Source organism: Zootoca vivipara, chromosome 16 (assembly GCF_965207765.1).
Source record: "Zootoca vivipara chromosome 16, rZooViv2.hap1.1, whole genome shotgun sequence".
In the NCBI taxonomy this organism is placed as follows: domain Eukaryota; kingdom Metazoa; phylum Chordata; class Lepidosauria; order Squamata; family Lacertidae; genus Zootoca; species Zootoca vivipara.
The window spans coordinates 37,883,138-37,908,706 of NC_142599.1; the positions used below are offsets into that span (position 1 = coordinate 37,883,138).

At 44.7% G+C, this 25,569-nt stretch overlaps 1 protein-coding gene across 2 annotated transcripts in view; it reads left to right on the forward strand.

Moving 5' to 3' along the window:
* Positions 1-5,268: 5,268 nt before the first annotated feature.
* RPRD2 (regulation of nuclear pre-mRNA domain containing 2) overlaps positions 5,269-25,569 on the forward strand; it is a 34,372-nt gene continuing 14,071 nt past the window's right edge. The window contains exons 1-3 of one of the 2 annotated variants that reach the window (XM_035098111.3): positions 5,269-5,680; positions 24,241-24,370; positions 25,409-25,509. In XM_035098111.3, the coding sequence (XP_034954002.3) occupies positions 5,404-5,680; positions 24,241-24,370; positions 25,409-25,509 (508 nt within the window). In that variant the 5' untranslated portion in view covers positions 5,269-5,403. The remainder of the gene's footprint in view (positions 5,681-24,240; positions 24,371-25,408; positions 25,510-25,569) is intronic. The other variant, XM_035098112.3, reaches the window with a different exon arrangement.

The following is a 25,569-nucleotide window of genomic DNA, read 5'->3' on the forward strand; positions in this document are numbered from 1 at the left end:
TTTCAAGGCTTGGCATGACTGAAGACCAACTGCATTGTGGGTAGCAGCAGAAAGAGTCATCCTGCTGGATCAGAAAAAAGGTCCCACATAATTTATCTTGCTTACCGCAGGTCACATGTTTAAAGCATATGGCTTTCTCCAAAGAATCCTGGGAACTAGTTTACAGCTCTCAAGGCTACAGTTCTCAGCATCCACAACAATCCACAATTCTCAGGATTCTTTGAGGAGCGAAGAGCCATATACTTCAAACGTGTTTTTGTTGTTGTTCCATATATATATATCCCACCTTTCCTCCAAGGAGCTTGAGGTGGTGTACATATTTCTCATTTTGTCCTCACAAAAGCCCTGTGAGGTAGCCTAGGCTAAGAGTGAGTGGCTGGCCCAAGACGTTACACCTAGTGGTCTCCTGTATCCTAGTCCAACACACTATGGGTAGGCAAACTAAGGCCCGGGGGCTGGATGCGGCCCAATCGCTTTCTAAATCTGGCCCGCGGATGGTCTGGGAATCGGCGTGTTTTTACATGAGTAAAATGTGTTCTTTTATTTAAAATGCATCTCTGGGTTATTTGTGGGGCATAGGAATTCGTTCATTTCCCCCCTTCAAAATATAGTCCGGCCCCCCCACAGGGTCTGAGGGACAGTGGACTGGCTGCCTGCTGAAAAGATTTGCTGACCCCTGCAACTCCACACCGGTGTGGATTTCGGCCCTAGAGCCTTCCAGCTTACCACTGTGCAGAGGAAAGTAGGTGAAGTTAAAATTTGGGACAAAGTAGCTTGATACCTTAGGACCAACTATTGCATTGTGAATTGTGGTGTCCAGGGGTGTGCCTTCAGGAATTCTTATCAATGGGGTTGTGTCTATATGCCGCTGTGACCCTTGGTGTCACGATAAGGATGTTAAATTCACATTAGCTTACTTACAGGTAGGTCCTTTAACTTCGATGGTTTTATTAGGGATGTGGTATCGGTCCCTTTGAAGCAATATTAAGTCCCGTGCAGGGTTGTGAGGGTGAAGCAGAACTGTGATGTAATTTGGTAGAAATGTGTAAACTCCAGGTGAGGGTTCTGGAAAATGAAGGATCCCAGCGATGGCAGAGGCAATCTTTCAGAAAGCTGCCCACTAGCCAGGATTTTATCCTTGGGCTCCCAGGACAACAGAAGTATGAATTAGAGGGATGCTTTTATGCTTCCTTTCAGATGAAATTCAGCACATGTTCAGAAATACTTTTCATTTTTAAAAATTCTTATTTCTGCAGCAGCCTCTGACAATCTGCTTTCCTTTGGAACTGATGGGAGTTATAGTCTGAAGCAGTTGGAAGGCGTCAAGTTGGCAAAGATGGTTCTAGAGCAGTAATCTTTAACCTTTTCAGAACCAGCCTTTAATCCAAACATGCATCGGGACCCATTCTTTAATTTTTTGCCATATATTTGAACAGTGGTAGTGCTTCTGTTGTGACTTGCCTAGGATCAATCAGGCTGTGATCCTGTAAGGGCTCCTGACACACCACTTGAAGGCCAGGGATCAGAGGTGACAACTTGTGAGGGAGATTTGGGGTGTGTGTACGCTTGCATGCGATGTCACACATGTGACATCCCAATGCCTTGCCAGAACGTTGGAGGAGCCAGGGGGCAGAGCTGAATGTGGCTTCAATGGCTCCTGCTGCTGCCACCACCAGTGGAGGCCTGCTTTTCCTGGAGGAGGAGAAGCTGGCCATTGAAGCTACACTCTGCTAGACTCCGTGCTTGGCCCTTTTTTGGACCTGGGGGGGCCTGCCCCATCAAAATAATGGGGCAGTGAAAAACGTTGGGCCCCTTGAATTTTCAAAATTCATGAACTATAAATGTTGATGAGGGGAAAAACCAGAAAAGATATGTATTGATGTAGAACTGGAAATATTTAAATTTATGGTATTATGAAAGGGTTTTAAAACATTTTAAAAAATAAATTTGTTAATTGTATTTATACATCACCAAAGGTGATTTACTGTTTGAAATGATTGAATAGGGGAGTAGAAATAGAAACCTTGGCCTATCCCCCAGTGAATGCTGGGAACTGGCCCATGGAATCATGGGAGTGTGGCCAAGTTGGTGTGCAAAGGCTTCTGGGAATTGACTGTTAGCCGCATCACATTTTACCTACGGTATGCTGCACTGCACATCGGCTTCGCGCTATTGAGGGAGTTTTGGTTGGAGCACGTTGCGCATGCGCTGCTGGGGCTTCGGGCCCGCGCACGCGCTTTTGAGCATTAACGTTGCGTGTAAATCGTCCCCCCCCCCCGCTATACATAAAATGACGGTTTGCGGATTGTCGAAGCCTGTCGCTGCAACGGCGTTCAAAGCGTGGCTGATCCTTTAAACTGGATGAGGGCGAAGGCGACGGTTTAAATCGCCCTTTGCCTCACGGTCGAAAGGGGGCGGGGCACTCAACCCTGGAAGGAGCCGCTGCTGCTGCACTCTTTGGCTCCTCCGCCTCTCGCTTCCCATTGGCTGCGTCGCGCCGCCGCTTCCTTCTCATTGGGATTTCTCAGCTCTCCTGTAGCTTCCCCATTGGTGGCCGGGTGAACGCGCGCGCCGGCATGCACCAATCGCCGCTCGACGAGGACTAAACTTTTGACCGGCTCGCCGGCGGCGGGCGGGGGGGAAACAACCCGAGAAACTTTCGTTGCTTGGTCACGTGAGAGGAGCGGCTGCTTTTGCTGCTACTACTGCTGCGGCTCCGTGCAGGGGGCGGGGCTGCAAAGTTGCAAAAAAAAAAAATCAATTGCCAGCGGAAGAGGTTTTGTGTTTTGTTTTTTACCCTCCTAAAAAAATCGGTGCAAGGAAAAAAGCGAGGGGCGCAAGTGACGCTTGCTTCACTTTGCACTGTGGTGCATGATCGAGCACGGAGGAGGAACTTGGCCACACACCCCTCGCGCACGGCGGAATCCGCGTTTGTCACAGAGCGGAAAGGAGGAACCCTCAAAAACCCTGCTCTGCCGCGGCTTCTAGACAGTGCGCGGCTATAAATGCATCACTACCGCAAGGTTATGTTTATTAACGCAATTAATAAAAGGAATATTAGAATAATTTCATTTATCATACAAATATATTATGGTGAAGTTATTGCAACGATGCTCATAAGCATAATTATCGTAGCTATCGCCACAATAAAGTAAACAGAACGATTGCGCTGTTTCATTGTTTTTAATAACAGGTAGGTAGCCGTGTTGGTCTGCCGTTGTTGTTGTTTAGTCGTGTCCGACTCTTCGTGACCCCATGGACCAGAGCACGCCAGGCACTCCTGTCTTGCACTGCCTCCCGCAGTTTGGTCAAACTCATGTTCGTAGCTTCGAGAACACTGTCCAACCATCTTGTCCTCTGTCGTCCCCTTCTCCTAGTGCCCTCAATCTTTCCCAACATCAGGGTCTTTTCCAAGGATTGTTCTCTTCTCATGAGGTGGCCAAAGTATTGGAGCCTCAGCTTCACGATCTGTCCTTCCAGGGAGCACTCAGGGCTGATTTCCTTAAGAATGGATAGGTTTGATCTTCTTGCAGTCCATGGGACTCTCAAGAGTCTCCTCCAGCACCATAATTCAAAAGCATCAATTCTTCGGCGATCAGCCTTCTTTATGGTCCAGCTCTCACTTCCATACATCACTACTGGGAAAACCATAGCTTTAACTATACGGACCTTTGTCGGCAAGGTGATGTCTCTGCTTTTTAAGATGCTGTCTAGGTTTGTCATTGCTTTTCTCCCAAGAAGCAGGCGTCTTTTAATTTCGTGACTGCTGTCACCATCTGCAGTGATCAAGGAGCCCAAGAAAGTAAAATCTCTCACTGCCTCCATTTCTTCCCCTTCTATTTGCCAGGAGGTGATGGGACCAGTGGCCATGATCTTTGTTTTTTTGATGTTGAGCTTCAGACCATATTTTGCGCTCTCCTCTTTCACCCTCATTAAAAGGTTCTTTAATTCTTCCTCGCTTTCTGCCATCAAGGTTGTGTCATCTGCATATCTGAGGTTGTTGATATTTCTTCCAGCAATCTTAATTCCGGCTTGGGATTCATCTAGTCCAGCCTTTCGCATGATGAATTCTGCATATAAGTTAAATAAGCAGGGAGACAATATACAACCTTGTCGTACTCCTTTCCCAATTTTGAACCAATCAGTTGTTCCATATCCAGTTCTAACTGTAGCTTCTTGTCCCACATAGAGATTTCTCAGGAGACATATGAGGTGATCAGGCACTCCCATTTCTTTAAGAACTTGCCATAGTTTGCTGTGGTCGACACAGTCAAAGGCTTTTGCACAGTCAATGAAGCAGAAGTAGACGTTTTTCTGGAACTCTCTAGCTTTCTCCATAATCCAGCGCATGTTTGCTATTTGGTCTCTGGTTCCTCTGCCCTTTCGAAATCCAGCTTGCACTTCTGGGAGTTCTCGGTCCACATACTGCCTAAGCCTGCCTTGTAGAATTTTAAGCATAACCTTGCTAGCGTGTGAAATGAGCGCAATTGTGCGGTAGTTGCAGCATTCTTTGGCACTGCCCTTCTTTGGAATTGGGATGTAGACTGATCTTCTCCAATCCTCTGGCCATTGCTGAGTTTTCCAAACTTGCTGGCATATTGGGTGTAGCACCTTAACAGCATCATCTTTTAAAATTTTAAATAGTTCAGCTGGAATATCATCACTTCCACTGGCCTTGTTATTAGCAATGCTTTCTAAGGCCCATTTGACTTCACTCTCCAAGATGTCTGGCTCAAGGTCAGCAACCACACTACCTGAGGTGTACGAGACCTCCATATCTGCCGTAGATATGGTCTGCCGTAGATATGGTCTGCCGTAGTCGAAACAAAATAATAATAATAATAAAATCCTTCCAGTAGCACCTTAGAGACAAAGTTTGTCATTGGTATGAGCTTTCGTGTGCATGCGTATCTGAAGAAGTGTGCATGCACATGAAAGCTCATACCAATGACAAACTTAGTTGGTCTCTAAGGTGCTACTGGAAGGAATTTTATATTGTTTCATTGTTTTTAAGTTATTGCAATAAATCGACACAATAGATACCGGTATATTACCAGTGTAACAAATATAACGCGATACAATACAGCCAATAAATATATTCATGTTCATAACGCTAAATGCGCAGTTGCCACTTAACTATTGCACTTATCAATACCCGCTCGCTTCCTCCCTCCCTGCCCTTCGCGATGAGCTTCCCGGTAGAAAAACTCCGCCTTGTCCCGGGTGCGCCTGCGCGCTGTGATGAGACGGCGAAAGAGAAGCGCGCTCGAGGCGGACGGAGCGCGCGCACGTACGCTACGCACGCACGCGGCGAGACACGCTCCCTCCCTCGCGCGCTCTCTCTCTCAGCCCCCTCCCCCCTCTCCCGAGCGGCGTTGCTTGTGCGACCGAAGGGGAGGGAAGATGGCGGCCGGCGGCAGTGGCGGCGGCAAGGCCTCCTCCTCCTCGTCGTCTTCGTCGTCGTCTTCTTCTTCGTCGTCGTCCTCCGCTGTCGCGGGCGGCGGGGGCGGGCCGGCCTCGTCGTCGTCGTCGTCCGGCCCGCTGGAGGCGTCCCTGGACAGGAAGCTGCAAGGGGTGACCAACACCATGGAGTCCATCCAGGGCCTGTCGTCGTGGTGCCTGGAGAACAAGCGGCACCACAGCACCATCGTCCACCACTGGATCAAGTGGATGCGCAGATGTGAGTCCGGGGCGCGGGGGGGAGGGGCGCCGCCGCAGCCGAGAAAAGGGGTCTCACCTGCAGGCCTCGGGGGGGTGGGGGGCAGGAAAATGGGTGGTGGCAAAGGTGGGATACCTGGCAACGCCTCCTCCGTCACCTTCGCCTCAAAGCCTCCACCGAAATCTCCCTCCCACCCGGATATACGCGTCGATTTTTTAATTTTTTTTTACATATCTATGTATTTATATTTTGCTGTTTTAAGCAGGATTTCTAAATAGCTGCTTTTTTTAAAAAAAAGTTCTTTTTGCATGCGGTTGTTTTGAACTGGTTTCTGTTATGTGTCGCTTTTCTATGTGGCGTGTAGATAGGGGGTGTGGGATACCTGGCATCGCCGCCACCACCCGCGTTCCTCTTCTTTCAAGGAGCCTTGTAAAAAAGGTCTTCCTCCCACTTGGTATCGCTCCCGGATCTGAATTGGTTTTTTCATGTGTTGTTTGGAAAGGTTTGCCACTGCTGTTGTTTTAAGTTGCTTTTGCACGCAATTGTTTTTAAGGGTTTTTATAAAGGTAACTGTTACATATATATATATATATTTGTGTGTGTGTGCGTTGTCTGCCAGCCTGCCTCTTTCCTCTTTCTCTAAAATCTTTGCCTCACTTGGTATCTGTCTTGGATCTGAATTGATTTTTTTAAAAGTAAGCGCTGTTGTTTCGAAACAAAAAATAAATCCTTACAGTAGCACATTAGAGACCAACTAACCTTACCTGTTGTTTTTATGAATGTAACTGTCTTATATATGACATAATTTATAGGAAATTGCTCCAAGATGCTTCCTGGGAAGCAGTTCATAAATAAAATTATTAATAATGATACCTGTGTGTAGATTTTCTTGGAGTTTTATGCAGGGTGCGATGTTACTATGGTGGTGAAGATTTTGCTTGGCTTTATACTATATCATATGCGTTACTAATATTTTTGTGATGATGACAATTAATGTTATGTTGAGGGTACTGATACTGTGTCTCTCTGTGTGGATTTTAGTTGGTAGTTTGTACACTGTGCATTGTTGATATTACTATAATTATTCATAGTGCTGTCATATCTATGTAGATTTGCAGTTTATACAGTATTATTATTACAGTGATTATATTTCTCTGGTGGTAGCACAGATGATGCGTACAGTATTTCTGTGTAGATTTTATTTGGAAGTCTATCCAAAGTGCATAATTAAGGTTGCTATGTTTATGATAATTGATGTTACAACAGAGGCACCATCTCAGTACGTACAACATGTAGGTTTACTTGACAGTTTATAACAGATGCATTATTAGTATTGCTGTGATTATTGTGGTGGTACTGCTGGTGTGTATATCTTAGTTGGCAGATTTTAGTTTATAGTTTAGTAGTTTATAGTGTACATTATTTATTTAGTTGAAAGACAAGGATTTGTCTAGACGAAGTTGCAAATGCTTCCTCCCTGCTTCCCTCAGGGTAAGATAGTCCTTCAGAAGCCCCTGTTTTGGCATAATATTAACAGTACAGTACTATGATAAACTATGTTGTGGTGGTTGATGATGATGTTATGTGCAAAATCACCTCGTAGAATTTTCATTTTATACAGGGGGCACTATTACAATTACAGTGGTAGTAATGATGAATGTGGTGGCAACGATTATGGCAGCGTGTACAAGATACTGTACGCATATTTTACTTGGCAATTCATGTAGTTTCTTACTTTTGCTGTGGTGTTTGTCCGTACACAATATCTGTGTGAATTTGACGTAGCATATTATATAGGGTGCACTGTTACTGATATTCCTACGTTGATGATGAGGCCAAATACACTATATGCTTTTACTATGTGTGTGTATAATCCATCAATCAATCTCCTTTATTGGCATAGAAAAAGTTCATCGTATACATGGATCAGAACACTATCTGCAATCTGTACAGAGGTGATTGGTGTAAGGGTGGTGTTTAAGGCTGTTATCCTGCACCTGTGTTACTTGGAATTAAGTTCAGTTGTACCCCAGTGGGGCATGCGTCTGAGAGTATGTCTGTGGTATGGCAAGCAGGCTGATCAATGCATCTGAAGAAGCCAAAGGATTCTGCTTGTATTATCTCAGTGACGGTCACCGAGATAATAACTTTGTAATAACTTTGTAAAGAGGGCCAAAATTTGTGGGGGTAGGGTCGGTTCCCACACAAAGTGAGGTGGGCTTAGTTTATTAGCACCCATACACTACGTTTCAATAGTATAGGAACGGTTTGCATACATTAGGTCAAAAGGATGGGTTGGTCTGCCTTGGTACAGTAATACTTTTCAGATGTTTGAAGTGATGGTGTGTATTCTGTACAAGGCTGCGGTAAGGAAAACTTAAATAATGGATTCCAATCCTTTTGATGAAGATTTGGGAAGGAGGGTGCTGAGGATGAGTGAGTAGTGGCTTGGTTAGGGCCACCCAGCAACTTGGTGGGTGGCATGAGGTTTGAATCTTGAACGTGCTTGGTTGTCCTGAATATTCCCTAAGATAACAGGCTGCTCGGGTTAATTAGAGAAAGTGCCACATTCTCCTATTGTTAGCCCTTATACAGTATGTGTCATATTACCCTTGTAATGTAGGCTAAGTTGCAAGAACTGGGCTGTTGTGGTTGATCAGTGAACTTCCTGCTTGAGTGAGGGTCCAGCATCTTAGATTTTATTGCTTTGGGAAATGGAAAACATTGGGGGTGGTTCTGAATGAGGACACGGCATTCAAGCTGTTGACTTCAGGTACAGAATAAGATAAGTAGAATGGATGTGGGTGACTTTTTAAAAATAATTCTAGATGACAAAAAACTATATGTTTTGTATCTGTCGTGAATTGTACAGCAGGGCGCTAAATCTGCTTTTGAAAGCCAGCAAACCTTCCTCTGCTGCTGCTGTTGTTTTCAAAAGCAAGTTTGACTGTCCTGTGTTTCTTTCCTCAAGTGCATGGCTAAATATGAAGATTGGATAGTGTACAGGGATTCAACAGGCTGGCCAGGAAATAAACCTTCCCTCTCCACTTGAATATTTGCAATTAGCGAGCTGGAGGGGATGCAAGTAGCCTTGCAAAGAAGTCTACGAAAGTTGCTAGGCTTGTGGGCCATCCACCCATGAATGCCTTATTAGTCACTGTTGCCTTATTAAAAAAACAACCAGTCTTGTAAATCTTCCCAGCTTGCCTCAAGGCAGTCAATTCCAACCACAAGTTGCTGGGCAAGTGTCAATTGACAAGCCTGTATTAATGTTTGTAAATGTGAGGAGTGTGTGTGTGTCAGTGACATTCTTAGCCACCTCACTTCCACCTCGCTCCTAACATACTGGATTGTGAGCCCTGTCCTGTCCATATTTAAGTAGAGATAGAGAGCCTATGGCCTTCCAGGTGTTGTTGGACTCCCATCTCCCTGGTCATTCCTGACTACTGGACACGCACGTGGGACCAGTGGGAACTTACGGTAGGAAGCTGCATGAAACTGGGTTTAGACCACTGGCCCTTCTGTCTCAGTATTGTCCTCACTGGCAGCAGCAGTTCCCCGGGCTTTCAGGCAGGAACCTCTCCTAGTCCTACCTGGAGACACCCGCCATCAGGGCAGGGACCTTCTGCACTCAAAGCAGATCCTGTACCACTGAGCTATGGTCCTTCCCCATAAGTACAACGTCTGGAGCGCCTTAGGTTTGGCCTGCTGGCTGGCTCAAGTCCTCAACATGGTTGTCCTTTCCAATAAATAGCAGGATTGCAATGATATCTCAACCACTTTGAATTTCCTTTCTGTGAGCAAACTGTTTCAGTTTGCCCTCTTGGATAATGCTTGAGGCACGGGGAAGCTTGAAATGTAGGTTGCATTTTCAGGCAAGACTACTCACTACTTCTGTGTATTTGGCTGGGGCCTAGAGTGTATCTGAATCTGTCTGATCACAGAATTTTAGTATTGTAGAGTTGGAAGGGATCCCAGAGGTCATCTCGTCCAACCCCTTGCAATGAAATAAAGGTGGCCCTTTATAGGAATTGAACCTGCAACTAGTGATGTGAGGTGCTAGAAAATTAACCACAGAATATTCTCCACAAACTGAAAATTCTTGGTTAGTGGCAGGCTTAGTGATTAACGCGAGTCATTCACATTGAATTTTCAATTTCAAGTTTGGTGCAAAAAATCAAAGAATGTGAATTCACTGCATAGCCCCATTGAATAAACGTATCTGTACAGTTTTTGGTTGCCATCTGAACAAGTTTAACCATGAATAAACATGTATATTAACTAATTATATCATTTTCAATGCATTAAAATTAATATTCTCCTATTTTAAATGAAAATTCTCTAATACCTGTATTCTCATTAATCAAGAATATTCTCCAAAAGATTATTCTCAAGAATTTAACATCACTACCTGCAACATTGGCGTTTTATCAGCACCATGCTCTAACCAACTGAGCTAACTGCTTCCTTCTGTTCTGTACCTGCAGCTGAGCTGAAACCTGGTCCTGTGGGGCAAAATGTTGCCTAAGCCAGGCATCCCCAAACTTCGGCCCTCCAGATGTTTTGGCCTACAACTCCCACGATCCCTAGCTAACAGGACCATTGGTCAGGGATGATGGGAATTGTAGTCCAAAACATCTGGAGGGCCGAAGTTTGGGGGTGCCTGGCCTAAGATGTAATTGCAGTAAGATAAACCCCAAAAGTGAGCAACTATGCTGGTGCAGTCAGTGCTGTATTCTAAAGGAGTGTATTATACTGTTGCACTTGGCTCACTTCCTAGCGATGAAGGGAAGAAAATAAGCCAAGGTAGTAAGATTTTACTGGAACAACTTCTGCTAGTTTTAGGAATATGCAAATCCTGAGTTACAAGTCAAGAGTGCTTTGCTAGCCGTGAATGCATTTGGTAGTGTTGAATGTTGGCTGCTTATGGATGTTCTCATACATCTCTTTTGCAAGGATCAGCTTCTGAACTTGCAGCACATCACATACTTATTTTTCTTTTCTTTTTGTGAAACGTAGACTCCTATTTGATCCCCTCACAGTCTGGAGGTGCATGGTGGGTTATCTGTGAATAGTCCTTCACGATAACTTTGGCTCATTCACACTATCTTTCCAGACCTTGTGACGACGGCGTTTGTGGGACTATTTCATAGGCGGTCTTATGTGAAATCTTTCCATTAATTAGAAACTGCAACTTTAGGAGTTGCGGTGGGACACAGAAAAGGCAGTTGGGTGTAACAAAAGTCTTTCAAAGAAAAATGAAGTTTGCCTATCAAAATCCTAATGAATTGCGAAATAGCTGTTCTTGGGAGTTTTGTGATCTTTAAAATGAAATGTTTCTAAAGAACACATTCGGTGAAAAGGCTTCTGGTGTGCACACAGTGGCTGAATTCACACATAAAACTGAGCCATAGTTTGTTCAAGAAGCCACGAGTTGTCTTTTTAGATGAGCAAACAAGCCACACAGCTTATTTCTCCAAAACTGGTTTGTTTTTCTCCTCTTGTGCCTTTGAAGCTTGGCAAGCATCTGTGACAGGAGGCAAACAAACCATGGCTAAGCTGGGTTCCCAATGAAGCAAGCCAGCCACACACAATGGCTTCACACCATTGCTTGTTGCCACAAAACAAACCCTGGTTGGTCTGCCAGGTTGTTCAGAAGTTTAAACCGACCATCATTTGGCTGTAGCTGAGTGTTAGAGCATCTGCTTTGCTTGCAGAAAGTCCTAGATTCAATCCCTGGCATCTCCAGGCAGGACTGGGAGAGATCCCTGCCTGAAGCCCCAGAGAGCCACTGCCAGTCAGTGTAGGCAGTACTGAGCTAGGTGGACCCCAGTCAGTGTTCAAAACCCCCATTGTTCTAGGCGCAATTTGCGACAGGAAATTTCATTAGTGTGAGTAGTTTCTGAGCACTGGGTGCAGTACCCCACCTAAGATTTCAGATTAAAACTGCAGAGTGGAAAGAAAGGAGGACCTTTTTCTGTCTCTACACTTCCAGTTACTCTCCGAAGACTGGGGAAGAGATCCTCTTAAGAATATTAGGGGGGTGGGTAGGGGTGGACTAGACCATGTGAAAAATGAACATTAATTTTAGCTGCAGTTCATTCATTTTCAGCTTTGTATTGTTATAAAAAAGTGCACCTGGACATTTTGTTCTTGCGCCCATAACCTAGGTTTAAGGTGCCATTTAGCTCCTAGCTTTCCTATCTCAGGTTCTAACACTGACCCCAGTGGGCTTGAGTCAGTTTAAGGCAGCTTCCTGTGTTTGTAAACAAACCATGGCTTGCTGATTCTATTGAGCATGGACAGACAGTTTGGTCTCGGACAGCCTTCCCCAGCCCTGCTTTCTCCCAGAGATTGTGGGGTTCAAACTCCCACCAGTCCCAGCCAATACAGCCCATGGTCAGCAATCATGGGAGTTATAGTCCAACAACATACTTTACAAAGACTGATCTGGGGGCAGGGCTAGCCTTTTATAGAATCATAGAATTGCAGAGTTGGAAGGGACCCTGAGGATCATCTAGTCCAGGCACCCCCAAACTTCAGCCCTCCAGATGTTTTGGCCTACAACTCCCATGATCCCTAGCTAACAGGATCAGTGGTCGGGGAAGATGGGAACCCTAGTCCAAAACATCTGGAGGGCCGAAGTTTGGGGATGCCTGATCTAGTCCAATCGCCTGCAATGCAGGAATCTGGACATTTTGGTTCTCATACGTGGTGCTTGCATTCAAATTCCGCACTTAAGGATCAGGTCTTATTAGCAGCACCTGATCCTTAAGGTTCCACCATTGCCTGTACTTCCCTGGGTTCTTCTGTGGACTCAACCTTGAGCAGGTTCTTTTTTCACACTCCTGCAAACACCTGGCTTGATTTCTAGGTGATTTTTTAAAAGAGATATTATCGTTTGTCAGAGACCTTGGGAACTCCTGGGACCTGGTTGCTGACGCACAAATTGTATGTATGAACTTAGTGGATACGTGGAAACACCTGCTTGTGCCAGACGGCGTGGGATGCTTCAGCTCATCCTACCTCAATGCCAGCAAAGCTATACCTCTCACACCGGAGGAACACCCTGATCCTAGGCATTGTTTTTCAGAAATCCCATTCATTTCCTTTGAACACCTGCTTCAAGAAGCTTAGAATTGGAGGACACAGAAGTTGCCCTTCTCTGGTATTTTTTTGTACCTTGGAAGAGAGGAGTAGTAGCAGAATGGTAGAGTAATCTATTGGCTGGTTCTTCCCTTGCAGACTTGTCCACTGCTGCAAAGCTGCTTTAGAAACTTCTGGGTCTGGTTGTAAATATTGACTTGAGTGTAGGCCTGTTGATTACAGTCAGTGGAAAAGGGAACCCACCTATAGAAAGGATGTTTGAATAATGTTTTTTCTGTTCTCCAAGCCAAGACACAACTTTATTTATTTAATTTATATCCCACCTTTTTCCCAATGGAGCTTGTGGTGGCTCATGTGGTTCTTTAGAGGAGTTGAGGGTGAATGAAGTCTTGCTCGCCTTCAGAGTCAGGGATTTTTTTTATACGTGGAAGGAAATAAATGGATTGACGGCTCTCTCCAAACTAGAGAAGAGACAAGGAGAATGTGTATGCAAAAAATTGGACAAGCTTCTTGTTCACATGGCTGTATGTAACAAAGCCTTCAGGTTTAGCCAAATGACTCATAAATTGGAATGGAAAAGTTGCTACTGTTGAAGTGTGTGACCCAGTCAAGGGACAACATACCGGGTAGCTAGTTTTGAGCTGTATGTGTGAACAATTAAATGTGGAGGCCCAAAAAGAAGGGAAAAAAGGGATGCTCTGATTTCCCCCTATTCCTATTCCTATTCCTCTCCTTCCCGAAAGACTTTTTCATTTTTTCTGATAGAATATTTGGAAGGGTGATATACATTGTTAGTCTCACATACATGAGAGTAAACCCATTGTAATCAATGGCCTTATGCTCAGAGCACAGTTGACTTAGTTGGATGTCAGTAGAAAATTTGGGAAACACCTGGAGGGGAGTATGTGACAACAAAATTATAACTATTTTGGGACGATGAGCGAAACAGTTTCTAAGGCAAGGTTCTATTAAAAATGTGTAGTGTGGAGGTTCTTAAGTAAGACCTCCATTTTTTTAAAATTCAATTAGTTGTATCCAACTAAGTTTACTCAGAGTAGACAGCTTGAAATTAATGGACGTAAATTAGTCATGCCCATTAATAGCTGGTTGCAATCCTTAATCTATAGGCAGCTTTCCAGGCTTGCTGTTCTCAAGGGTGCTCCCAGCATGTTAGCAGCAACACCTGTAATAATTAAATAATAAAATCACCATATTAAAACATAACATATATAAAAATCATTAAAACAATGGATAAAAACAGTAGCAGGCTAAATAAATTTGTAAAAACAGCCTGCTAATGCTTTAGCAGCTGCTAAAGGCTTGTCTTCTACAATTTGAAGATGGTACAGCTACATTCCCTCCAGCCACTGGGTAGCACTACACTTTGTGACTCTCTTATCTAGTGCATCTTCCTAAATTAACTTCTGGCTTTGCCAATATTGCCATGTTCTCCTTTGCTTCAATTCTCTACCTGCCAGAGAGCTTGTGTATTTTGTTTAACAGCGTATGACCAAAGTAGGTCGCAAGCCAGACATTTCTTTTTTTGAGAGATGGGGAGCAGCCATTGCTTCATTATCCTAGAATCTCAGGTGTGTAACCTGATATCTCAACATTTGGGAGGGACTCAGCCTGCAAATCTCCATCTCAGAATGGAGTCTACATACAAGCTGACCTCACCTCACCATACAACAGCCCGCTTAACCTTTCCTTTTAAAAAAAGAAATCCTCAGCCACTCATGGCCTACCTTGTGTAACGTTCGCTGATGAAGAGTTCTGCAGCGCTCAAAAGCTTGCCACACTTTTGTGCCTTCTTTGTGACTAATAAAGGTATTGCCTAACTCTGGCCTTCGGAGTTTGCCAGCTTTTTGGTGCTCGATGTTTGTTGAATGGGAGCTAATTAATACCTTGAAGATGTTTCTTGAACAGTCTGTGAAGGTTGGAAGTTAGCAGGAGGCTAGACGTGCCTCTGAGCTCAAATTTTGAGTGGGAGAGCAGAGAAAAATAGTTTGGGGATGTGATATAGCCGGCGAGAAAGATAGTGCTGCATACTTCAGCCAATGAAGCAGCAATATTATGAACTGATGCTATTCGTTTATCACTTATTTTGCATTCTTGTACAGCACATTTTGTCAAAACGACCTCTATGTGGTTTACATTAAACCAAAATGTAGAGTAAGACTCACAAAAATGGCAAAAGTATGCAGTTAAAAACTAGCGATCAGTATAAAATGCAGAGACTGTGTGATTTAGACATTTGCAACTTCCACACATTTTGAAGCTGGGATGGGAGTGGGGAACAATTTTGCCCCCAGAGATTTTGGGAAATGATGGAAATAAATCAGATCTAAGCTTTACTATTTTTCTAAGAACACCAGAGCCTCTTTTTTTGATGCATTTCTGGTCCTGCATGTGATTCATTTGGGTCCCTGTGTTTCTCCCTGCTTAGAACAGAGGCACCAGACAGTGTCACTAGCAGATGTTCTCTTTTGCTTTGGCAAGATGGGAAAAGCTTGGTTTGTTTGCCTTGAGGGGCTTAACCAGGCATCCCCAAACTGCGGCCCTCCATATATTTTGGCCTACAACTCCCATTATCCCTAGCTAAGAGGACCAGTGGTCAGGGAAGATGGGAATTGTAGTCCAAAACATCTGGAGGGCCAAAGTTTTGGGATGCCTGGGCTTAACAATCTCCCAGTGGGCGCTGTTCACACATCAGGATAAGCCAAGGGCAGCGGTCTTGTGGAACATCAGTGGCCCACATGGCCCAGTTGCCCCCACTTCACTCCTGCCTGGCACAAGCAGAAGGAATAAGCTAGCAGTCACAGTTAAGTTGGCTTCCCAACAATTCATGAGCTGGGTGTCTTGGCTTGTTCTTCTCTAACAAACCAGGATCCCCAGCCAGCCTTAAACCAAGGTTTGTTTGTCACTTTTGAATCTCGGCTTACTTCTTGCACTGGTAAAGAGAAAAGTGGGAGTGGTTGGGCAATGTGGTATAGGTTTTCCGGAAAATACTTGGTTTGCAACAGAAAATGTCCTATTGCCCATCTAATTTAGCATGTTAATTTTGCTTTGTAATTAGTAAATAAACTGGAAACTTTGAAACGGCCAAGCTTGCCTAATAATTGTGTTTGCAGTTGTCACCTGTACATTCTTACTATCGAACTTCAGAAACAGGAAGTTTTACTGTGTGTGGGGGGGAACCTGGCTTTGTAGAAATTTCTGCCCCGCATCACTGGGAACAGGGCTGCTGCTCATTCCCAAGAAGCCAAGAGCATGCCGTTCTGGCTTATTATCATGACATATGAACACAGTCAGTACCTACAAAGCTCTGCTTACACGGTTCAGCCAGGATAAGGGCTGGTAGCTGTGGGGAGCAGGCATGAGAATTGAACCAAGGAGGTCCCCTCCCCTTTTTAAGCAGCCATAGCATTGAATTGGTGATACCCTGAAACTTTACAGCTTTATCAAAAAGCCACTGGATAAATTTCCTTCTGGGCTGCTTAACCACAGCAGCACACTTGCCGGTCTTTGACTGGCTGCATCAACTACTGCCCCAAAGGTGCAGTGAGCAGCCACGAATTCATTACAAGAAAGTTTCACCTTTGAAGGTCTGTCTCATGCGGTGCTCCTTTCCTGTTCTGCGCACAAATTGCATTTCCCAAGGCCCTGTGTTTTATGGCAAGAGGTTTCAAGTGCTCTCTTCACAAGGCCTCCCAGCCCCACGGCAAGGATCAAGTGGCTTGTGTTTGTGCTGAGAGCCTCCCTCCACACCCACACATGCGCTGCACAGATGTTTCATGTCTCCAAATGTGTAAAATCACCACTGTGTTGCTACATCTTCCTCATCCCAGGCATAGGGACAGAGGTGACAAAGCAGCTGCATTTTCTAGTGGCTTTAAAGTTGCTTGGGGTTGGGGAGAAAAAACAAGTGTAGATTCGTCTGGTTTCCCAGATTACACTCTTTGTTGTGCAGGAGCAGGTGGCTGCTCTGCTGATATCTTGGCTCAAGTACATCATTGGAACAAAGGTGAGGAAATGAAGTTGCCTTGTTCCCCTAAGCAATTTTATTGTGACTCTTGGGGAGAGACTGGAAGGCAGTACTGCTTCTGAATGTTGTTGTTGTTTAGTCGTTTAGTCGTGTCCGACTCTTCGTGACCCCATGGACCATAGCACGCCAGGCACTCCTGTCTTCCACTGCCTCCCGCAGTTTGGTCAAACTCATGTTCGTAGCTTCGAGAACACTGTCCAACCATCTTGTCCTCTGTCGTCCCCTTCTCCTAGTGCCCTCAATCTTTCCCAACATCAGGGTCTTTTCCAGGGAGTTTTCTCTTCTTCTGAATATTAGTTGCTAAAAACCGGAGGAGGGGAGAGGGCTCTTGAGCTCGGGTCTACTGTGAGAGTCAGATCCTGAACGCCTCTTCTCATATTTCTGGCTTCACCTGTTGAAAAGCAAGGCTCCTTCCTTGATGTGGGGCTGGATGTGTAGAGCGGGCACATTCCTTCTTGGGCTCCCCACATAGTTGCCATGTGAATCCCAGATGGGTTAATTCATCCTGCAGTTGTGCCAAAGGACCTGGGCAGGGAGGGTCTCCTCCTGCTAAGCCAGGAGGACCACAGAGTAGACCTCTAGTGTGTTTGGCCACCAGCAAGTGGTATGTGTGGGGTTTGGTTGGTATGTGAACCTGGTACTTGCAGGAGGCCAAAGAAGAGCTTTGCTTCCAGCTTAAGGAGCTGAGAGAAGTTGAAGGAGGATGTAGGTGGCTGGAAGGAGTAGCAAGAGGCCATCTTGACTGTCTCTTAGTGCAGACCCCCCACCCACCACGAACCACCATTCGCAGGATTGGCAGCAGATATGTTATTTGCTTATGATAATATTTTATTCGCTTTATAATGTTTTAAATGTGAAGTTTATAGTTTGCTTCCTTTGGTAATGTTTTCTTTTGAAATGTTTTAAGATGTTTGTTTATTTATTTAGGTTAGCTATGCTACGTTGAATGTGCATTCTGCTTTTGTAATGTTTTCTTTTGAAATCTTTAGGATAATATTTAGTTTCCTGTTAAGAATGTATACTTGTTGATTTTTTTGCAGTAATGTTTCATTCTGAATTGTTTTATTTGATGTTTTAATGTGTTGTAAACCGCTTTGAGTTTATTTTTTTCCGTTGAAGATATAAAGCGGTATAGAAACAAAATGAATAACAACAGCAATGGTGAGGGGGAGAGCTAAAAGGCAGGGCTGGAAAAAGCATTTCAGATTCAGAGGGGCCAGTGCTGAGCATTTCAGGAGCTAGTCCTGCACTATCGTGGATGCTGGAGAAGTGCCACAACTCAGCCCCTCACCCTGGCATATTCTACTACCGGTAGCTACAATAGAATGGTTCTTTCAAGGCTGATTTTAGCAGGTGGAGGGGAGGAGCCCTGTGGGTGGTGGAAGGGGGCTGTGGAAGGCACATGTATGGGTGCCCCCCATCCTAGGCAGTTCTCTTGCTGCTGCTTGGATGCCCGTTGTCTGGGGTCTTCCCCGTTCCCCACAGAGGGGCAACTTTTAGAACTAGTGTGGCTAGACCTGCCCCTTGTGGGTGGTTGTTGAGTACACACAGATGGCAGTATATCCGAAAGCTCTTGCCCCCACCCAAAAAGAGAGAGAACTTTACTCACTCTTTTCTGATTTTGCTGCTCCATTCAAGACTTTGAGCTGGGGAGTGTGCTTGGTGCATCTTGTTTTCTCGCGGAAACAGATACTGGGTGAGAGTTTTGAAAGAGGTGTAATCTTGGTCAGACCTTGTGCTGTTTCTGTGTAGCAAAGGGAGAGAAGAATTAGGGGGTGGGATGGGAGCCTTTTCTGAAGGAAAAGGAGGCCTCCTGCCTTGAACACAGCCTTGCATTGACTGTTTTTCAAGGTCTCCCCTGATCTTGGTTTTTTTGCATTAGACAATTTCTTTAGTGAGCAAGAGAAAAAGCACTTCTTTTTAAGCAAAGGCTTTGCAGTCCTGTGTACGAGGCACTAAGCAGTATTTCACATGGGATTTTTAAAATTTTTATTATTATTTATTTCATAACATTTATATACAGCTTGATTGTAAAAAACCTCAAAGCAGTTTACAACAAATAAAACGTTAAAACCAAGAGTAAAGAGTGTATGAATAAACATGCATGGGATTGTGCTATTTGGGGAGGGAATACTTTGCCATAGATGGCTTGGGGACGCCTGTGTCTCTGTGTTAGAGGCTTAGGTGATTGTGTTTCAACTCTTGAGTTTTTCCCACAGGGCCCTGATTTGGTAGGAGTACAAAGGGTTGCGCACCTCTCTGCCAAGCGACCTGTAAGCAGTTATGGATTAAAGCAAGGAACTTGTAGGGACCCCCCACCCCTGGATGTTTCTAGACTCCCAGCAATTGTTTCCAGTGGTCAGGGATGATGGGCTTAGAGTCCACAGTCTGCCTACCTCCAGATTAGGGAAGGGGAAGAATGGAGTGACGAAACTTTGCTGTAGGTCTGCTTGTTTCAGGCTGGATGTGGAACTGGGCACAGGGTGAAGCAGCATTTGAAGTGGCGGGGTGTGTGGGTGTCTGTGGGTGGGTGCTAGGAGCTAAGCTGGTGCCTCTATTGTCCAATGAGGTTCCTGGAACTGGTGGTAAACCCAAAGGATCAAGGAAGCTGGTGATCTTCACACTCACATAGGAATGTAGGAAGTCAGTCCCTTGGTTCAGCTGGCTCAGTGTTGTCCACACTGGCTGGCAGCAGCTGTCTAGGGTTTCAGGTAGGGGATATCACCAGCCTTACCTGGAGAAGCTGGAGATTGAGCTTGGGACTTTCCACATGCAGGGCGTGAACTCTGTACCACTGAGCCATGACCCTTTTCCTGCTTGCCATTGCCAAGGAGCCCTGTTGCATCTTCTTTGTGTGTTTTGAGATAGCAAGAAGCATCTTTTAGTTCCCCTGAGACACATGCATGTCTTCCTGGGCTCAGAAGTTACCCTCCGTGAGCTGTGTGTACGCCCTACATGTTTCTAACCCCTTTTTGCTGTCCTTCATAGAAAGAGGAGGAGTAATTCTGGGCAGGCTGCCTTTACCCACCATTATTGACCTTAAAAACACACACACAAAACCCCTTATAAGCTTCAGAGGAATCCCAGTGTTTATAAGAATACAGTTGTAAAACACCTGGGGTAAGCTGAGAACAAGAGGTGCTTGTTAACAAGAGTTAGGACTTGCAGTCTAATTTTCTACCCTCTTAAAAAAAAGCATCTTCCAGTCCCCAAATTGTGCTTGTCTGCCTAGTAATCTCTGCTTTCTGCAGATACCATGACATTAGGAAGTCTGTTTGGTACAGTGCAGGAATCTGGCCTTTGGAGTGGCACTGAAGGAAATTGAGCTTCCTCCCATTATGTATCACGGCAGCCAGAGGGGAGGGTTGTACCTGTCTCTACTTGAATAAATTGTTTGGAAATATGCTTTTTCTGTTGTTATTGTTAATGTCTTTGGAGTGTTTTATGGGGAGTGATTTATAAATGACAGAAACAATTAAAATAATCATGGGTCTTTGGGTGAGGAACATCTTTGCAAATATTTTCTGCAGAATTGGAACCCTGAAATGTGACAGCACAAACTATTAAAGGATTTTCTTAGCATAATGGGAGCTATCTATACAAAACTGCTGATCAAACAAATAGGTAGGTCCCTTGAGTCTGTTGGCGCCTCAGCTTGATTTAAATTAGTGGCTTGAATTTTTTTTTTTGTTATTTAAAACAATGTAGACCCTGTAGACCCTGTTGACAAAAGTATGTCTCCACTAGCAGATCTCAGTTCAGCATGCCTTATGTTTGGTTTGGAGAGCAGTTGGCTGTCAGTTCATTGATGAATCCGTGGTAATTGCAGAATATGCTGGTAGGCCAGGTTGCCCTGTTAAAAGAAAATCTGTTGTCTGTTTCTGTCTTTTGTGGAATAAGCATGCTATTTAGTGTTGTAGCTTTTTATAGCTTCCGATGACTTAAAAAATACTTCAATCTCTGCATATCATGAGTGTTACCTTGGGAGTTGGTAGCTAGTACAAATTGACCCTACTTCCTTCCCTTTTTATATTGCAGGGGTGGGGCACATTTTCAACCCAAGGGAGGCATCCTCTGGTGGACAGCCTTTCGAGGGCCAGGGTGTCCAAGCCAAATCAGTGTCATGTGATGCTTGCTGTTATGCAGTGGGTGGCGCTGTGGTCTAAACCACTGAGCCTCTTGGGCTTGCCGATGAGAAGGTTGGCAGTTCGAATCCCTCGCAACAGGGTGAGCTCCCGTTGCTCTGTCCCAGCTCCTGCCAACCTAGCAGTTTGAAAGCACGCCAAAAAGTGCAAGTAGATAAATAGGTACCGCTGTGGCGGGAAGTTAAACAGCGTTTCTGTGCGCTCTGGTTTCCACCATGGGCAGGGTGGATTTGAAAGACTTGATTTAAATCTTTTTTAAAAAAAAACAGAAAGACTTATTCTTGCTGGTATAATCTTAATATTTACAAGCAGAGGAAGGTTTCATTTTTGGAATAATAAATTTTCAGAGTAGTTTTTACAGTTATATCAAAAATCACTGATTTGGTTATACTATTAGAAATACATAGACAGGTAATTATGAAATTATTGTGATGTTTAATAAGTTAACTGTTTATATTTGGACAGCCTTTCTTCTGTATTTTATTGGAAGGAGAAAAATGATCATTTCCTTAACAATTTAAACAATTTATTCAACTAAAGCAATAACATTATAGCATATGTATCCATGTTTGTTAACTGATGTGGTTAAACTTAAAAAAAAGAAGACTGAGTTTTAGCACACATGAAAAACTTAAAACAAATCCTTATTTTTTGATGAATAGCCTTTGGACTATAATGTAACTTAAATAGAAAACTATCTTTAGAAAGATTTTTTCCTCCAAAAGCATTTTATTTTAAAAATCTGATTTAAATTTTTTAAAATCCAATTTTTAAAATTAAAAAAATCATTGATTTTTATCCACCCTGGTCACGGTGTTCCGTTGCACCAGAAGCGGGTTAGTCATGCTGGCCACATGATCCGGAAACCTGTCTGTGGACAAACGCCGGCTCCCTTGACCTGAAAGTGGAGATGAGCGCTGCAACTCCATAGTCGCCTTTGATTGGACTTAACCGTCCAGGGGCCCTTTACCTTTTTACCTTTACCTATGCAGTAGGCTGCGTACCAGCCTTGTGCAAGCCACAGTTTTCTACATGTACCCACCTCTCCATCCTCCCATCCAGACACATAAGAGGCGTTAATCACAACTCTGGAACACTTTGCAGCTTGTTTTGTTTTTTAAACCTCACCAATGGCAGGAGAGCTTGCAAGCAAATAAATACTACCGTACTTAATTAGAACAATTAATTGTTTGATGCTGTGCAGGGTGTGTGATGGCATGGGGAAATAGGCAAGATTTCATTGTGCTGTCCTAGTAATTTTGATGAGTGTGAGAGGCTGGAGATCTCTGGAATTTGGAAATGGATAGAGCTGTTTCTGTTACACTGCCCTGGGGAGGGGCCTCTTTTCAGTCAGGGCTGCATTCCCTCCTGGACAGGGCCAAAGACCAAAGTGGGCAAAGTAGCAGTTGTGACTCTTTAACTTTTGTCCAGTGGGCTAGATTCTGTTCTATGCTGACCATGAAGCATTGCCACAGCTCAGGCCTATGTTCCCACCAGGCAGAGGCGCAAGAGAGGGCAGTGGCAGAGGTGTGTCCTGGGGACAGTGCTGAGGACCAGATTGAGAGGGCTGGAGGTTCCCACCCATACTGTGCTACAGTGAGAAGCTTTGTTCTGTGTTTTTTTTAGTTCTGTTCCCTGGTGGTTACATTCCTTGCCTCATGAGAGAGAGAATAGACTAATTTAAAAATGCTAAAAGGGGTATGTAAGCTTTTATTAGGTTTCAGGTGCTTTACACCTTGAGTTTCATCTTGTTCTTGCATTAGTAACAATATATGGGCCTAGCAAGGAACAATTGTTGCTAGTGTCTTTCCCTCTTTGAGGCAATAAAGAGGATCTAGCAAAACTACCTGCTGAACATAGCAATGATTCAGGCTTTTTTTTGGGGGGGGGGGTTCGCTTCCTGGCAAGGTTTCTGCAGAAGGAGCACCTTCTGAGGCGGCCCTGCCCTCTGTCCCCAATGTGATGGGAGCAGATTGGAGCACAGTCTGTTGCACTGCTTGCAGTTCAGGGACAAGACTTGCCCATCTGGCTTACAGTTTGGGACCAGAGATCACAAGGGCCGCAGAATGCAGTTAGAGCTGCCCTTGAGTGGCCTGACTGCGTGGATTGCAGTTGCCCATGCACACGCTGTGTGGCAGCCTCGTTGAGGAGGGGCCATCGTTCTGCATCTGGGGGTGGGGATCTTGAACTTGGGCCGCATGCGTGGAGTCTGGGAAACCTGATGGCTCCTTCTCTGCTGCAGAGTAAGGCCAGGGGGAAATCTGTGACGGCAGCAGTGGGGTGGATGGGGGAGACATAATTCTTCGTCTGCCCTCTGCTTTCCCCACACTGGCGAATACCCTGTCTGGCTGGGGGAGGATTGTATAGGTTTGCCTCTTGCTTGCCTGGATTCAGAATAGAGGGGTGTGTGTAAGTTGTGTGTAGGATAAAATTTACATCCATTGCTCCACCCATTTTTGCCCCTGACCCCGCCCACCACTGGCATGTGGCCTCAGGCTGAGAAAGTTTTCCTGCTCCTGTTCCAAATGCTTGGACTACCCTACTGGAGGATCTTAATCAGGCAGAGAATGGACACTGCCAGTCAGAGTTGACATCACTAGTCAGCTTGGTCTAAGGCAGCTCCTTATACATCTCCTTACAACTCCTTACAAGTCTTGACTCCAGCATCCACCCTGGCTTCCTGAGCACTGCTGGTTCTTGATAGTTACGAAGCTGGTCTTCAGAGAGTGGATTTCGTGACCCTGCCTCTCTGCAAGGTAGAATCACAAGGATTCATGCAGATGGTGGCATTGTGGTTGTGTGCTGTTTAGGGTAAGAATCTGTTCTGCCAGGCTGTGGAAAGGGAAGAGCAGAAACACCTTTTTAAATTGGAGATCACATTTTTTTAAATGCTCCCATTTCTGTTGGGCTTTTCAATAGGGAGCCTTTTGACCCGAGGCATGTGCTGGCTGGTGCTGAAGGAGTTGTAGCCCAAAACATCTGGAGGGCATCAGGTTGGCAAATGCTGCCCATTAGCATGCTTGCCTTATTAGTATTTGGCAAGTGAAGCTTAAAAACGCCAAAACTGCCATGCTTTGCCTAATATTGCAGTTGCATCCTGTAATCCATTCATTGTTGCTGATGAACTTTACGAAACACATTTTTTTCTTCAGGAAAATTAAGTGTTGCAGTAATTTCCACCCCACATTGCCACCTTATCCCGTGGCTTTACCAAAGGAGTCTTCCTGGCTCATGGGTGGTGACTTTGTGCACCAACTGATCTTCTTCCTCCTTGCTCTTTCCAGCTGCCTTTCCACATCGGCTGAACCTTTTCTACTTGGCCAATGATGTCATCCAGAACTGCAAAAGGAAAAATGCGATTGTGTTCCGTGAATCGTTTGCCGAAGTGCTCCCGGAGGCCGCCGCTTTGGTGAAGTAAGTTGATGACTTCCCCCTGCATTTCTCATCCAACACAACAGAAGTCTTTTCAAGTTGGTGTGCGGAGGAGGCTGGTTGGATTTCTTTGTTTGCTTTGTGAATGAACAGCAAGGCATGTGTGAAAGCAGGTTCTGTCACAGGGTACTTCTGAGGAAGCAGAAAGCTCAGTACGAGGGCAGGGCAGTGGCTTCTTCGTTAGGCAGGCTGTGCTAAGTGACAACACTCCTTGGCACTTTTCAGGGAACAAGACAGAAGGTCTCTGTCCCAAAGATCTTAAAATCTAAAATAGTTTCGTGATTTTAGCTCTGAAGCCACAGGATTTCGTGTTGATATTCAGCTGTGGCTGGGGCAGATGGGAATTGTAGCCCAAAAACAAACTGGAGGACATCCGGTTGGTGAAAACAGTCCTAAGGGAAAGGTATTAGGGGAAGATTTTTGCCTTTTCTCAGCGAACTATCCCTGTTTGCAGGTGTTGCTTGACTGCCTTGATCTAACCCCTGGTTTTACAAGCGCAGCACTGTTTTCCCTTTAGTAAGGACAACTTGTGCTAACTGAAAGCCAGGGCGTTGCCAGATGAAAAGATACTTTAGTCCATCTGTGAGCTCTGTCAATGCATTTCTTAAATTTGCACATGGAAAAACAGTCTACAGCTTCACCTTTTAGATGTATGTCTATTTCATGGTAGGAATGCACCTCTGGAGTGGAGGAAGAGACTTTAGCGAGTGGCAGATCCCTGCACTAGTGTTGTAAGATATGTGCTGAGGCTAAGACTCCTATTTATGTCAGAATTTGCATGTTTTTTGTGGAATTTTTTTTGGGGGGAATATCAGTTGTACATATTTTAGCCATTTGCCCCAACCTGTGCTGGTTGCTATCCCCACCTTCAGAAAATTATTGAAAGAGAAGGTAAGGTGAGAAGCCTCCTTTTTGCATTTTATTTTAATCAGCCATCTCTTCTGGCACCTTGTATGTGCATAGAGGAGAGGGCAAATTGATGCACTAGAAATAGTCATGTTATCTATGTGTCCTTTTCAGAGATCCATCAGTCTCCAAATCTATAGAAAGAATCTTTAAAATCTGGGAAGATCGAAATGTGTACCCAGAAGAAACCATCATCTTACTGAAAGAAGCTTTAAGTAAGTTCTCCATTACTCTTTTTTCACATCTGTGCAGTTGTGGTGATGACTAGAGCGTGG